The 16,208-nt window shown below is 39.6% G+C and overlaps 1 protein-coding gene across 4 annotated transcripts in view; it reads right to left on the bottom strand.

Moving 5' to 3' along the window:
- DST (dystonin) overlaps positions 1–16,208 on the bottom strand; it is a 310,564-nt gene that overhangs the window by 148,299 nt on the left and 146,057 nt on the right. For all 4 annotated transcript variants that reach the window (XM_086743267.1, XM_086743270.1, XM_086743269.1 and 1 more), the window contains 5 exons: positions 4,226–4,338; positions 3,984–4,090; positions 3,303–3,422; positions 2,884–2,979; positions 2,677–2,804 (listed from right to left, as the gene is read on the bottom strand). In XM_086743267.1, the coding sequence (XP_086599393.1) occupies positions 2,677–2,804; positions 2,884–2,979; positions 3,303–3,422; positions 3,984–4,090; positions 4,226–4,338 (564 nt within the window). The remainder of the gene's footprint in view (positions 1–2,676; positions 2,805–2,883; positions 2,980–3,302; positions 3,423–3,983; positions 4,091–4,225; positions 4,339–16,208) is intronic.

The following is a 16,208-nucleotide window of genomic DNA, read 5'->3' on the forward strand; positions in this document are numbered from 1 at the left end:
TTTTTGCCAGAACCAAATCCCACCTCAGGAGCTGTATCAACTCTACATATTAGTGAGATGCAGTAGTAACCAATACAACAAACATGGATCAAGTTCTTGTGTCCAGATCAATCAACAATTTTAAGTTGATCACTAAGCCAAAATCACTTAATCAACTTTTCTCTCTCATTTTGCAGTGCCTGCCACACACAGTGACCATCACCATAAGATCTGTCACTTTCAGTGTGTTTACCAATCCTGAAATATGGGAAGGAGTTTACGTTTGTTTCTTTACCTGTGCTTAGTCCGTCTAAATAAAAAACACATAAATGAAGGTCATTTATACACATCCTCAACAAAAATAATCCAGCTTTCTGCAAGTACAAATAGAATTCCTTTTGGCGAAGACAGGCACTAGCTTTGCATTTGTCAGGTCACGACAGATAAAACTACATGATCTATCAGGCTGTATTTCTTCCACTGCTTTCCAATGTTCTGCTCTGCATAGTGGGGACAACTTTTTATTCCTCTACAGGAACTTCTTTTGCAGTAGAATGCTGTGAATCAACAAATCTGCCATTTCAGTCATGCTCTTGCTTTTGTAACATTTTATTTTCTTTGATTTTCTCTTGATAAAATCTATCTTTCTGAGGACTTCCTAGACAATGGTCTGGATTCTTCACACTTAATTTCAGGTACCTAGACCAGAGTGAACGATGACCCTACTGTCACCAGAAACTCAGTGCCAGGACTCCCCAGAAAGTGCTTCAGATCTTATGTGTCTCCTTTGGACGCTTAAAGTTCAGTAGAATTAATCCAGACTCAGGTGTCTATAACTACCTGCAGGTAGAAGCCCAAAGACTCATTTAACTTATAGTTAAATAAAAGCTCTTTTTGAATTAATGATCGAAAGCGTCTTCATCTGCCACAGAACTCAAAAGAGGTACCATTAAAAAGCAGAAATTCTCAAAGACTGTATCAAGATTTTAAACATGCTCAGTACGTTATTAGTGATGTACAAAGCACTGCCCCACATTCTACTACCATGGAAGACCCCTATGTGCTTTGCATGTCTAAACACTTTGTCTGCTCTTGAGTAAAACCAACTTTTAAGCAACCTCGGAACAGGACATTAGCCCACAATGCTGTGTAGAAGCAAAATACGCATTTCACGTAAAGGATTAGGATGTTGCTTATATGAAGTAGAGCCCAAGTGAGACAGCAAAACAATATGAACCTGACTTTGACCAATTTGTACAAAAAGGGTGGCTATATTTGTATTCAAGTGCTGTAATGATCTGAAGCACAGATACTATTCATTATGACTTTCTGAGACCATTCCATATGGACCTTCTACTATAAATCAGATAAAGACTTCAGGTCTGAACAAAGGCAGAATTATTTGATCTATAAAATTAGAATTATTTGAATCTCACAAAGGCAGAATTATTTGATCTCACAAAAATATTGTGGACATTATCATGGCAGATGTTCTGGTTTTGTTAGTGAGGGGGGGCCTAAGGTGGTAGCTTCTGTAGGAAACTGCTAGAAGTTGCTCCCCTTTGTTTAGTGGACTCGGCTGGGCCTAGGGCGGACCCGCTGCTGGCCAAGGCCAAGCCAATTGGTAGCAGAATGTCCCATGATGACGCCTCTGCGATAATGTATTTAAGAAGGGGAAAACAGAAAAAAAAAATGAGAAGATGTGAAGCAGCTGAGCGGGGGGCAGAGAGGGGGAGGCACGAGCCTCATGGGCCTTGCAGGCCTCACCCTCTGGCCTCCCGCCGGGCAGCCGACTGGGCCCAACTTGGCCTGGCCTGGCTGCAAGAAGTGGAGAGGAGATGAGAAGTGAATAAGATGTAAAAAGGATCCTGAGAGGCATCTGCCAGCCTGTTGTGAGGAATGGCTGCAGACGCCAAGGTCAGTGAAGAAGGAGGAGGAGGAGTAACGCGGCTCCTGGCCAAGATTCCTCTGCAACTTGTGGTGAAGACCATGGTGGAGCGGGTTGTCCCCCTGCAGCCCATGGAGGTCCACGGAGGGGCAGAGATCCATCTGCAGCCCGTGGAGGACCCCACGCCAGAGCAGGTGGAGGCCTGAAGGAGGCTGTGGCCCGTGGAGGGCCCACTGGGACAGCTGTTCTAGAGGGACTGCACCCCGTGGAAGAGATGACCCACACCGGAGCAGTTTCACGAAGGACTGTGGCCCGTGGGAGGGACCCCACGATGGAGCAGGGGAGGAATGTGAGGAGTTCTTCCCCCGACGATGACACAGCAGCATAAAACAACGCGTGATGAACTGACCGCGACCCCCATTCCCTTTCCTCCCCTGTGCCACTCAGGAGGGGAGGTAGTATAGATAATGTTAAGCCCGGGAAGAGGGAGGGGTGGGGGGAGGTTATTTTGTTCTCTGTCTCATTCTCCTGCTAATTTTAGAAATAAATGAATAGTTTTCCCCAAGTCGAGTCTGTTTTGCCCGTAACGGTAACTTTAAGGATTTCTCCCTGTCCTTATCTCAAACCTCGAGCCGTTTTTCTTATACCATCTCCTCCTATTCTCTCAGAGGGTGGGGGGAGCAAGAGAGAGACTGCGTAGTCTGGTCCCGATCGGGGCTGAACTACGACAATCATATTTACAATTTTCAATATGGGTTAAAACAAAAGAAAATATATTAACAAAGCCTGCCAAGTGTTCACTAGCATACCTCTCCACTTCAGGCCGAAGGGTCTTCTCTCTTTCCAGCATGGCAATAATAAGCTTTCCCCATTCTTTTTCTATATCATTTGGATGGTAGCCTTGAACAAGTTTGATGCGTCCAAATTCTATCCAGACCTTAAAAATTCATACATATTTGTTATTTTAAGTCACAGAAAGGGAACTTCTATACATCTAAATGCATGTTAAAATTTACCTCTAGCAGTTTATACAGACGTTTAATTTTTGATGTATCTGTCTCCTTTGGTGGAATTTCTGTTTCTTTAAACTGTAAATATTGATTATAAAGTGCCTACAGAAAGACAAAAACCATCAATTTTTACTTACAATGAATATAACCTTACTCTCTAAACCCTCTAATATTCTTCATAAGCTTACATTCTTACACTGTTCTTCAGTTCTATGCAAAATGATCAGTGGCAAGCTAAAGATTTGGTTTTTATTTTTTATATGTTAGAAATTTATTTATTGCACTTTGAAAAGGTTAAGCAGTAGCACTGTTCTACAGACGATTTGACTGTACAAATCAACAAGCATTTCGTTTCTTCAAGCATGGTTTGAGTCTGGAAGATAAAGCGTCGTTCCAACAAGGGAGTTTAAGATATCACAGCTCACCTTCAATTCCACAGGATTGTTGGGAAACGTTCTGTCGGACATTATTGTGACATGGTGTCTGATCCACTGCATGAGGTAGTTCACCATATTCTGATATTCAACCCATTTGACTTCAACATCCTGCCAAAGCACAACCCAGATTACAGATCAGAAGAAAATCATCTGAGAGCTCATTTTTGCTTTATCTTTGAAGTCTGACATCTTCACACACACAGAAAAGAGATTTCTAAACCTTGCAATTCTGAAAAAGAAATATTTACTTGCTCGTTACAGCCCACTTAAAGGTTCCAAATACATGATTTCACTCCTCAGTTTTGGTCCCAAACAATTCCACTGAAAATACAAAATTTTCTTCTAGTTGAATAAATTTTGAATTGATAAGAATCAGAGAGGCACAATTTATAGGTCCATGATTGAAAAGTAAGAACTTTGACTCTTATCTTTCTCCAACTTCAGATATATCATTTTTAGTTAGGTACTTTGCACAAATATTTTCATGTCCAGAACATGAAATAGTTCTAATAGTTTAGAGGCTAAGCCTCTATAATCTCAATCTAGAAAATTCGTCAAAGATAAGTGTGACAGTAGCCCTACGGAACATCCAGCTAATGTTCTGGAGCTGAAATCAAGAATTATATTAATGAAGCTCACACACTTCACAAGTATTTTTCTCCTACTTACATTTGCACTGATGCCTTCACCACCTTCTGGTACTTTGGGAAATGCATCATAAAGTGATGACACATAAGTTATTACTGATTTCTCATCAGGTGAGGAAACATCAACATCTAAAAGAGCAAGACAGAACAGCGCTTTATCACGCAGTTGTAAAAATATCCAGAAATATGCTGCAACCAGCAGGCAGACTGGATTTTATTTTAATGCTGGGGTTTTTGCAACAAAGCCCTTTGCAGCTATCTTACCTTCAGGATCCAAAAGTCTGGCAACACCAAGTTTTTCTGCTACAATAAAAGCATGTTCTAAATTTGCAAGGTTGCTTTGAACAGCAACGGTATTCATGTCTATCAGGTCCGGCCTGTCAAATAAAAAGAGTAATACTTGATTACAACTCTTTACCAGTTTTAAATCACTGCTGTATTAGTAAATCAAACCAAGAGTATGGATGGATACAGCAATAGAGTTTTCATTTTAAAAGGATTTAATTAAAATCGTATGAACGAGCTGAGGTCAGTGCTAAGTGATAAGCAGCAGGCCATGACAACACTGTCAGTTCTTCTTCATCTACAAGCTAATTTTCTAGCCATCCCTTATCTATCTCTCTATTTTCTTGTGCATATTTATTCCTGTGCATCGTCACTGTATTATCGTGGCATGTCCGTTTCCACCAGAAACTTGACAAGTTTTTAGTCATTCTGCATCGAAGTCTTCAGTGCATGTCAGAACCCACACAGAAACAAGTTCATCCATAAAAAAACATCATCTTACTGGGCTTTAAAGAAGTCTTGTTCAAACTGCACTGAAGTCCTGCTTTCAGATAAATATTGCTATCAGTTGTCTTGTAGAAAACCCTCAGCCCTAAGCACTTACGCCTTCACACCTTCATCCTGCCAGCCACAACACTCTTGTTTTAATGGAATAAAGCCAATCTTACCTATAAAAAATTTTTAGACCCATAAGTATTATCCTGTATCCACATCACTACTTCAATGTTTTAAATTAATGTAAAACTTCAAAATTAATATTGCTACGTGGTGCTTGGCTTTTAGATCTTGTGATTCTCAGGGCAGAGTGTGTTACTGTCTGCCTCTTTCAGCACTGGGAATCCTCTTAGCCAGAACAAGTAAAAGGAAGCAGGGATTTTCAAAGATGATGAGCAAAAACTCATTCCACTAAAGCCAAGTAGAGTCACAAGGGTCTGAAACCTTTGCTACTGAAAGTCTACACTACTGAAAACCAGACCCACACTGAAAAAAAAAAACCCTAAAACAAAACTCCAAAGGAAAAAAATTACATAAAGCTTTAGTGAACAATTCAGTCCTTAAATATTTTCATTTTTGTTTCTAGAGAAACTATTTTCTCAGTTTTGCCTAGCAGACACTTTAAATAATTGCAACATAGAGAAACAAAACTGTTAAATATTACATTGTTCAATTTGGCAACACCTCAAATTCCCTTGATCACAAAATGGTATTAACTTTGGGAAACTCAATGCAAGATTGTCTTTGAATTAACTACTACTACTTACACTGTAAAATACAATTTCTTTCTTTTCAGCCATTTAGAATCACTGGTTTCCTTGTGCTCTTTAAAAGACAAGTCTACAAGACACATAATAATACTGCACCTATTATTTCTTGAAAGAACATTTAATTAATAATAAAACTTAAGCGGTGTAAAAAGAAACATAACCCTCCTAAACCAGCAGGACTTTCCACTGCCAATATGCTCAGCGTGAGCATGATCAAGCTCATGCCATTCTTCTCCGAATTTCAGTGCAATGAAAACAATGCAATGAAACCAATATCATCCGTTGCTCTTAGCAGCACAGAAAATCCATGAAAAATAAAAGACAATACTAGAAAAGGAAACAGAGCACTCCAGTCTCCTATTTCAGCCACAATAATGGAGATGGTATGACTAATAAAGATTGCTTTCACAGAACAGTTTCGTCAGGAGAAGCAGGTTTCTGTAAGCATACGCTGTTGGTTTGGTTACTTTTTTCCGCCTGCCTTCTTTACATTTGTTTCACACTCGATAAAAATGTCCCAAGAAACACTTATGCTTCCTGTTCCATTGCCAACTCTCAGAACAAGAAAGGACAAGTTGTTGTAAAAGCCTTGACTATTCCCAGAAAATGAGCTGCAAGCTGCAGAAACACTGACATGATAATCTCCTTAGAATACAGCTGTCATTTAGATGAAGAGGTAAGGTTTTTCTCACTCTGATAACAGGTAAAAATCAATAAAAAGAACTGCTGTTTGACATGGGTGCAGTGGCTTTGCCTTCCAGCTGAAGAAGAGGACACTCTGTGAGATGCCTCCTCCCACTTGAAACATACTTTCCCATTCCTGCAGCTCCTACCAGCACAGGGTTATTCCAGTTTCCCTTTAAGAACAAGGGAAATTGGCAATTAATACTGCTGGTTTCAGTTAATTATACACTTAACACATAGCATACCAACCTAGATTAACTGTTCTATATTTATCTACAGCCTCAATCTACCAGAAAATACTACAGAAGACAGCATTTGTCTTTGTCTTGGTAGTGCTTGCCTCTGGTTTTTTTGAAGCAGTCAGAAGACCAAACAGTTACAGAATCATAGAACGGTTTGGGTTGGAAGGGTCATCTAGTCCAACCCCCCTGCAAGGACCAGAGACATCTCCAAACAGATCAGGTTGGCCAGAGCACCATCCAGCCCAGCCTTGAATGTTTCCAAGGATGGAGCATCCACCGCTTCACTGGGCAACCTGTTCCAGTGTTCCACCACCCTCAGCATAAAAAAAAAAAAAAATTTCCTAATATCTAATCTAAATCTATCTCCCTCTATTTTTAAACCGCTACCCCTCGTTCTGTCACAACAGGCCCTACGGAACAGCCTCTCCCCATCTTTCCTGTAGGCCCCCTTGAGGTACTGGAAGACTGCTATCAGGTCTCCCCGGAGCCTCCTCTTCTCTGTTGACTGAGAATAAGCTCACTGACAGCTTTTAAAAGAGAAAAGACAAGTATTATGACTTGAATGCAAAAGCACCGGGTACTGGCCATGGGAAGTGCACACTGTTGGAGGCTTGGGGCCTCCACTCTCCGCAGATCACCCTTTCCTCTGCCCAAATAGTAGAGGGGTACGCTGCAAAGCCACAGAAAAAGCTTACCTCCCACAGTTCAGTAAAATACTTTTTTTAAAATGCATCCAAAATGAAATCACTAATTGACATATTGTTCCTTTGGTTAAAGACTGTTTTATCACAATTTAAAAAAAAAAAAAGTTTTTATCTGCTGTAACCTTGCAGAGACAACTGTCCACCAACAGGGTACATGCATTGGAGCATGCGCACGGAGATTTCAGTGCTGTGATCACCGATCGCCATCCTCCTCTGAAGAATCAAGGGAATTCTGTATTACTGAGCACAGGTTGTGCACAGTGAGTGTTGTGGGGCTGTATTACAAAGGCTCACAAATATTTTCCAATATCTTTAGTAATTCATTTCTCCTTTGAATTCTGACATACTACTAGCTGCTTATATTGTGCTTGTTAGAACTACTTATTAAGTGTCTTAATTGAAGTAAACATTAGATTTAAAAGCATCATCCATCATCACAAACATTTTCATTTTTAAGGCCAAAGAGAAAATACATGAGTTTTGTAGAAGCTATTTGTCATGTATTATAAATATATTTTACATCAATTTGCATAGCACTATGAAGTGGTTTTATACATAGTCAAGAACAAATTAAATTAAATGCAGTTTAAGTAAAAGACAATGACTCTACCTTCTGTCATAATATCATGAGTCATTTTATGGCACTATTTTCAGTGGGCTGGGCCCTTGCCATTAAAACACACACATAAACATCCCAAACACCAGCCGAGTTGGAACATTCCATACAAAGGAGATGCTGCTGCTGCAGCCACACCTAAGTTAAGGGGTTTGGCTTCTACATTGCAAGTTATTAATCATTTCATTTCTAAAAAGACTAGTGCCTGCTATTTGAGATCTTAGTGTGGGTGTTAAAAATTAGACACAATTTGTATGAGAAGTGAGGAAAAAAAGGTGTGATTAACACCACTTCAATTAAGAAGCTGACAAAATTATGATCAATTCAAGAAAATAAATAACTGGCACTACAAAGAGAAGTAAATGAACAATATCTGCACAACAGCATAAAGAAATGAAGAGGTTTAGTAATGCAAGTTACATGGATCAAATGCAAGCTTTCTACTCTGCAAAGACTCCTTGAAATCAAAGAGCTGTGCATAATACAGTTAGGCACATGTAAATTTTCCCATAGTCAGAACCTAATACCTAGTAAAAGAGTTCAAGATCCAAACTAGCAGCTACAATATTTGCCCGTTAAAACAAAAGGTTAGATTTGAAAGGAATTTTACATTTCAAAGTGGAAAAAGATATTGAACTGAACTTTCATTTTCCTACTTAATGCATCCTTCTCTTCACTGTTCCCAGGTGACACTTGCCCAAGTTACAACAATGTTTAACTTTATTGAAACTTACATACATCAGAGCACTGTTCCAGATGAAAATACTGTTAATGGGTTCAGAAGGCTAACTGACAAGCCTGAAGTTATTTATGTGAATCATCTAAGCTGTCTAATCTGCACAACTCCATTTCAAGTCAAAACTCTAGATGCTGCCTGAATAATACCCAATATTAAAAGTGTATTTCTCTCTGAGCTTATATTGAGGAGAAATACTAATATAGTGAGTTTCAAGAAGAACTCTCAGAGAAAACATGACTGAAGATGCAAAGTGAAGTGTACATGTCATTATCGTACATTTAGCTTTTCCATTGCTGTAATTAGAAAATGCCTATAAAAATTAAACAAACTCTGCTCCATTGTTCACAGACAATTGAAAAGGACGGGTGCCAGAAAGACTCACGCATTCTTCAGGGATGGGAGGACTACTGAAACAAATTAAAGACCATGCCAGAATACATTGTCATAAAATAAATCTTTTAAAGAGACAAGAATGGAGAGAATTCTCAAACAGATAGGATTCAACACATTTCAGAAGGGAACACAAAAAATACATTAACATCTACTCTAGAGATTTTGGTTAAGAGCAAAAAGACTGCAAATAAAGGAATCAGAAAATAGGAAACATCCAGGTAAACTAGAAATTTTAACTCTATCTTTTCTAACACATATCTCCTCTTACTTTCCCAGGTAGCTCTACAAATGAGATGATGAAGAAAAATCTATTTATTATTTAACCTACTATATAGTAACGCTTACCATTTAACCTATCCCTTAACAGAGTTTCAGGAGCACTAAAAAAAATATTTACAGCAGCTTATATGGAGAGTCAGTGTTTGGGAACTTTATTAAAGAATTTGTCTCCACGTCAGATACAGATCTAAATCTTGTTCAGAAGACCTTGCCAAGTAGCCTGCTTCAGAAAGACTGAGGCATCAACACAATAGGAATGACTCCTGGACTTCAGCTAACTCATACTGTCCTTGTGGGCACTTCTATCGATGGCCAGTGTTTGCAGATGCAGCGCTCTGTACACTGTCACAACCAGGAGATCTACTTATAGTGCTGGAGGTATCCTTTGCTAACGCACACGCCTACCATAGTTATCTCCCTGATCTTTTTTCCATCTTCACATGGGAGCTTCAGTATAAAGGATGACATGTCTTAGGGGAATAAAAGGCCATCCAGGACTTGCTGAGTTCAGTAACACAATTTCAGAGAACTTGGAAAGCCAAATTTCAGAGAGCAGCATAATTCAGAATTCCTTCCGCATAGTCTGATCACTTACAGAGGAGGAAGAAGAGAGTTTCTGCTCAAAAATGGCAAGCAGGTATGACACTGTGGCATTAAGGAGGAACAGATCTCCTCCATCATCAGAATCAAAGATCACAATACGGACACACAGCACAAGATTCTATAGCAGATGCCTTGGTGTCAAAAACCCCACGCTGAGGAGAGGAGGTACAACGTTGACTCCAGAGTCAAAACTATCCTCCACTACACCCTAGGCTATACCCCTTTCAGAAGCTCTGTATTCCTTGAAAAATCATGGACTTGTCTCAGAAGGATCTATGTACAACAACCACAGATGAAGAGGTTTTCTGGCTTCATTGAGTTTCTCGCTCTACTTTGGGAAAGAACCCTTCAGTCTCAGAGCTCAGTACAGAAATGTGAGCACTAATTTCCATGTTTTCATGTCAACATCTGCAACTAGCAGTTTTGAACCAGATGTCCAGATGTTTGAACCTGGAGTCCTTTTATGCCTGAAGCTCCTTGGCACTGATCCTTGGGCTCACATGAATGCTAGATGCATAGTTTTGCACATTACTCACAAACATTTGAGTAGAAAAGCTAGAAAACTAAACATGAAAGATACATCATGGATGTTAAGTGTGATGGAATATCTAAACAAAGAAGAACTGGCTGCAGCTGTCCTTCAGAGGAAATAGTCAGTCAAAGGACAGGTAGGGCTTTTAATCTATAGTTACAGCACTATTAAGTGGAGTCACCCAGAAAAAGAGGTTTGCATGGAATAATGTGCAGCCAGGTCTGATCATCAGTGATTACAGGATTCACAGGATATGTAACTGTAGACTGTAACTTTTATGGGGAATGGCTTTGGGTGTTTGTTTTGTTTTGTTTTGTTTTTTAACAGATTCACTGAGACGTGACAAGAAAAAACAGAGAAAGACTTGAGAGCCTCCAGCTTTCATATTTCCCCAAGATTACGAGGTCTCTATTACATGTATATGAGAATGAGGAAAGGAACAAGCGGTGATATTCAGCTCCAGATCCAGAAATTTCAATTTAGATGTCTACATGCAAGTGCCTATATGTATTTCATTATAGTCAGTGGAAATCTGGACAACACATCCAGTGCAACCTATCTAGCAAGCTATCCAGAATCTAAGAATTACTTCAGAGTGAGCCAAATCCACTGACAATACTGAGTGGAAGCTTAGACAACTGCAAAGTTGTCATGAAATGTGCTGCCTCACTAAACATACATGTTTTGAGATGGACACTCACAGAAAAATAAAGCAATGCTGTACATTTTAAATGTGGAATTGCTTAACTGGCTCTCACGGACTTGATAACAATGATTCATACAGATTTGCTTAGGACTCTTGAAAGCTCTCTCATTCAATTAATATGAAACAAATTCAAAAAGGTTACCAAAATTTTACCACCATAATTAAGGAGATGCATGGTATGTCATGTCTGATAGCTCATCCTTCAGTGCTTGACTAGAAGTTTAAATGTGAAAGCAGGCAAAAAGTGTACTCCATGAAATCCTTCTACCTTGGCAAACTGATACAGATTATTTCAAGTAAGTTACATAAATATTTAACTGATTGTCAGAAATATCTTTTTTGAGGGGTAGATATGGGAAGTGTTTCATGTAATCCAAAACGTCAGACTAAAGCGACAGTTCAATCATAGACTTTACAACAACATCTTCAACTAACACATGACGTGGTGATACAAAAATTACCCCAATGATCAAGCCACTGGGAGGAGCTGAGCAGTGTCATCACTGAAGTTAGGCCACACTTCCAAATTCAGGGAAAATGCAACGAATTTCCTAATTGAAAACTGTCATTATAGAAAAGTTTTATCCTTACAACTGTGATAAACCAAAAAGCATGCTGCTGAATACAGCTCTGCACATTGTTTGTTCAAGTACGTGGCAAATTATTTTCTCAAGCTCCACAGGTCCCCAGCTCCAATAACACACTGTGCCAGTGTATTTCACATGATCATTATGACTCGTACACTCCTTTTGGTTTTGTTTTCTCTTGTGTTGGTATGACAAGAATGCCTGTACTATTCATGATTTTATGTGCCTCTACAGATTTCATTCAATGTCTCTCTCTGAAGATGAACAATCATGCCTTTTTAGTCCCTCAAGAGCTGAAAATTCTCTTGTGATCTGGACTCTTCAGCCCTCCTTGGCGTATTTTTTTCATAGTTTTTCATACAAATTTTCAGACACCACAAATAATTCTGGAAAAACAAATTGTAAGTGACGGTGAGCTAGAAACACTGTAACAAGGCCACACTATTCACAGATAAATTTCTTATCTGTTCTTCAGACATCCCAACATGTTATATCAAGGCTTCCAACAGAAAAAGAATGAATGTTTCAGCTGCACTGAAAGTAAGGCCACCTGCGGGCTTTTTTTCCTAACATTAATATAGCCCCTAGCAATATATACAGCTAATTCAGATAATTCCTTCTATCATGCACATTCCTGATTTGACAAGTACTGAGTTTAACAAACCTACTGAAGCCTCCTGTCCCACCTTTGTTAGCACAGCAAAACTTTACCTGTAACTTGCCAGACCAATTGATTTAGATAAAAACACAATCGAAGCTTTGTCACATCAAAGACCTATTAGTTAAACGTGGAGTTCAGCTTTACCCATTCCTAAGGAACTCTAACCACAACTTGGCAGTAAGTTCACAATGTAGACTTCAAACTCGTTATACACGAGTGAAACTAGAGAGGATCTCAGTCAGTCCTTTCATCAGCTTCAAAACCAGATTTTACACTCTCTTTGTAATTCGCAATGTTTTTGTCATTAAAAAATCAGTAATGGTATAGCAACCTTGTCAATTTTTTCCCTATGATAAAATTGAAATAGGAGAAAGACTTGTAACTGTTAATCTCAACCTACACAGTGCAGGCTACAGAAATAACCATAAATAATGGTTCCTTGAAGTGTCTGAATACCAAAAAAACAATGAAGAAACCCAACTAAATGAACTCTCCGTCCTGTTCCCTGAGAAAACTCCTTCCAGACCCCAGCAGCGACCGCCTGATGCACTAGCTTTCCAGTGGGATTAATATGGTTACCAACAGGGAAGAAGGGTGAGGTACCACAAGGAGTTCAAACCCAAGTTTCTCCTTGTGCCATCCTGCCTTGGAGACAACTGTTCCTCATGTGCCACAAATTTGCCAAAGGCACTGCCACAAGACCACGACCTCTCCCTGTCTCATTTATCACAGGTACATACGCCACCACTGCTCAGCCACCGTATCCATTTGAATAAAGGCTTCTGACACCTGTAGGTGTCCTGGTCTTTACTAGTTAAAAAGTAAGAGACACATGAAACCTGAATTTAAAAAAATGGCCTTTCAATACAAACCTTTATTTTTCAGTTTACTCCTATTTGGCTAGAACAAGAGAAAAGCTTTTCTTTCATCCTGGTATTTTTTTCCTTCTCAGTTACTGCAAAAAGAAAACTTATATTTCTTAAGCTGCTACTTAGCAGTAGGATCCAGCACAACATACCCAGGGATCATTTTAAGTCCAAATCTGAAATTAATCAACGCAACTGCCTGGAAGTCTTCCATCTAATAGCCACTAAGGCTAACCACCACCACAACACAAGATGTTAAAATTGCAGGCCTGCTTCCAGTGCTATTTTAATACAGCTTTTACCAATAGCCATCAGAATTTTTCTGAGTGCAGTCAACTAAACTGTAGCTGAGGTTACTTGCTATTTCTAAACCCATTAGCTGTATGTATATGCGTACTCAGGCAAGTAACATTAAAAGCATGTCTGCTTGTCAATATTTTTAATAATCTTAAATGCTGTTTATCTTCGCCCAAATTGCCGATTTTTGATGTCAAGTCTGTTTCTTCTACATAACAAAAACCCTTGAAAAAAGCAACAACCACTCTTCTGAACAATGCAGGGGAGTGGGGGGGGGGGGGGGAGCAACGCAACCAAACTCACATTTTCTTTTTGTTAAAAGTTAGAAAACAATAAATTATGAGTTACAAAACGGCAAGCCAAAACTAGCATACCAAACTAATCTCTTTATTTAAAACATATCCCCTAGCATTTTAAGGCTTGACACTGTGCAATATTTAGTTTCTTTCTCATTCATTCCCCAAGGGTGTTCAACATGTTACTGCAAATTCAAGCATCATTATCCCTCCCCTTAAGGAATGTATTCATGTCAGTACCTGACCAGCTGCAACATGTTTGAACATCAGAGGGACGCCACATGCATTGCTGGCCAGGAGCTTAGTATTCAACTAACTATACATACACGGCAAATCGTCCTGGGTAAGGCTGAAACAGCTTGTTCTAAACCAGAACAGTTATTTAGCGGGGAGGAATCCAGCTTGTTTCCTGCTATATGACAATCTAGAAAACATCCACTCAGTAATTTGAAAGTGTACAGAGTTACTATAGTAATATTTCAAAAGAAAAGCATTGTGACGCTGGAAAATGTGTGTCTCGCTTTTTCCAGCATTTATGGAGCTGTCACAGTGCTCCTTCCTGTGCGGACACATTCTTTGCGGCAGCTTCTGTCTGTCTTCCTCCTGCACGAAGCACCCAGTGCACCTACACTCTTTCTGTGCTGCATTCACTGCCAGCCTCTGCTCCTCCTTCGTTTGGGGATAATGGCCATTTTCCTCTTGCTTGCTCTCTAAACCAAATACAACTTAAAAGTACATGGATCATTCAGGTCTTGTACAAAGTTTACCAATGCCAAAGGCCTCTTTGGATCACTCCTCACATTTCGTTAACCATACAATAAAAAAAAATTTCCTTCGAACTTGTGCTTAAAACACATCCCTTTGAACTCTCCTTCACCAGTTTCCTTCTTTGCAGCATTTCTAGTACTTATCATTCTTGTTAGGTGGTGCCCAAATTTGTAGACAACTGTCTGCAGGTGGTCTCAGCAAGCCTTGGTACAGCATTACATGAAATAACCTCGCTTGTTTTCTTGTCTCCAGCCCTTCATGTGCATACACTACTGTCCTGCTTGCTTGTCAGCCTACCGCCTGACCTAAACACAGATTATCCACTTTTCTTTTTTCCTAACTAATGTCTTTCATTTTGTATGGTTGCTGAAATTCACCTAGAAGTCCAGACATAAGTGAAAAGGAAAGACAGGTAGACACTCTTAAGTAGCGCCTGCTGTGACAAGACTAGGGGTAACGGTTTTAAAATAGAGGGAGATAGATTTAGATTAGATATTAGGAAAAAAATTTTTACACTGAGGGTGGTAGAACATTGGAACAGGTTGCCCAGAGAGGTGGTGGATGCCCCATCCCTGGAACTGTTCCAGGGATGGCCAGGTTGGATGAGGTTCTGAGCAACCTGATCTAGTCAAAGATGTCCCTACTCCTTGCAGGGAGGTTGGACTAGATGACCTTTCAAGGTGCCTTCCAACCCTAACCATTCTCTGATTCTCTGATTCTAAGTGGACATGTCTCTGCTGAAATCATACAGAAGCCCAGATCAAGGGCCTGTGACTCTGTAACCACTAGTCCTTTCCATAGCAAGACCCTCACACCCTCCCAGGCAATAAATGAGGCTAGTTCAAGGGCCAACACTGGCCCAGGACTGTTCTCAACAGGCTGCATCCTGTCGGGAGGATGGAGAGGAGGATTCAGCCATGCAGACACAGGCCCTGCTGTACCACTTACCCACAGGGCCAGAGCGCAGGAGCTGGACTCGCTTCATTTGCTAGAACAGACCTAACACCTGAGACTAGAACTTTACAAACATGGCTTTATCTGGGAACTGAGCTTGCAGTGCTTCCTGAACAGATGCTATTTTTCATCATACAGGCACCACTGGGGCTACTCATTAAATGCTATTATGTAGTTACACAAGAACATACTGCTCTTGCTGGAATTTCTTTTGTAAAATGCTAAAAGCAAAATTATCTCTTTATTATAAAAATTGTAAGAATACAAAAATAAAACGTAGATGGGAGTGCACACATTTTGACAAAAAAAAAAAAACAACCATTCATGTCTGACGTTAATCTTCTCTTCCTATCCTCCATATTTCTTTTGTTGTTTTTTTTTTTTTTTTCTTAGAAAGTAAGATGAGCTGGTCTGTAACGGTGTCTGTGTTTTCCAAGTATCAATAGCCACTGTCCTTAACAAAGTGTCTACAGGTACTATTAAACTGTAAACCTTGCAGCTATTATTTCTGCTATTTCTTAAATTCAATTTGCAGAAACTTTTTAACTGAAGTTGCCTGCAGTCCTTATGCACCAAAGCCTCAGGGCAGTCTGAGGTCAAAAAAAAAGCAGTCTGTTACTTTGGTATAAATTTTCATTTGAATTTGCTTTTCTTTGAAAGAAACGTATCTGCAAAGTGTCATGTAGATCTACAACATAGACTATTAGCTCCAACCTGGCATGCAACTCCTAATGAAAGGAGAGTAGCTTTCATTCTGTATAGACACCACT

Source organism: Chlamydotis macqueenii, chromosome 3 (genome assembly GCF_036417535.1).
Source record: "Chlamydotis macqueenii isolate bChlMac1 chromosome 3, bChlMac1.mat, whole genome shotgun sequence".
Classification (NCBI taxonomy): Eukaryota; Metazoa; Chordata; class Aves; order Otidiformes; family Otididae; genus Chlamydotis; species Chlamydotis macqueenii.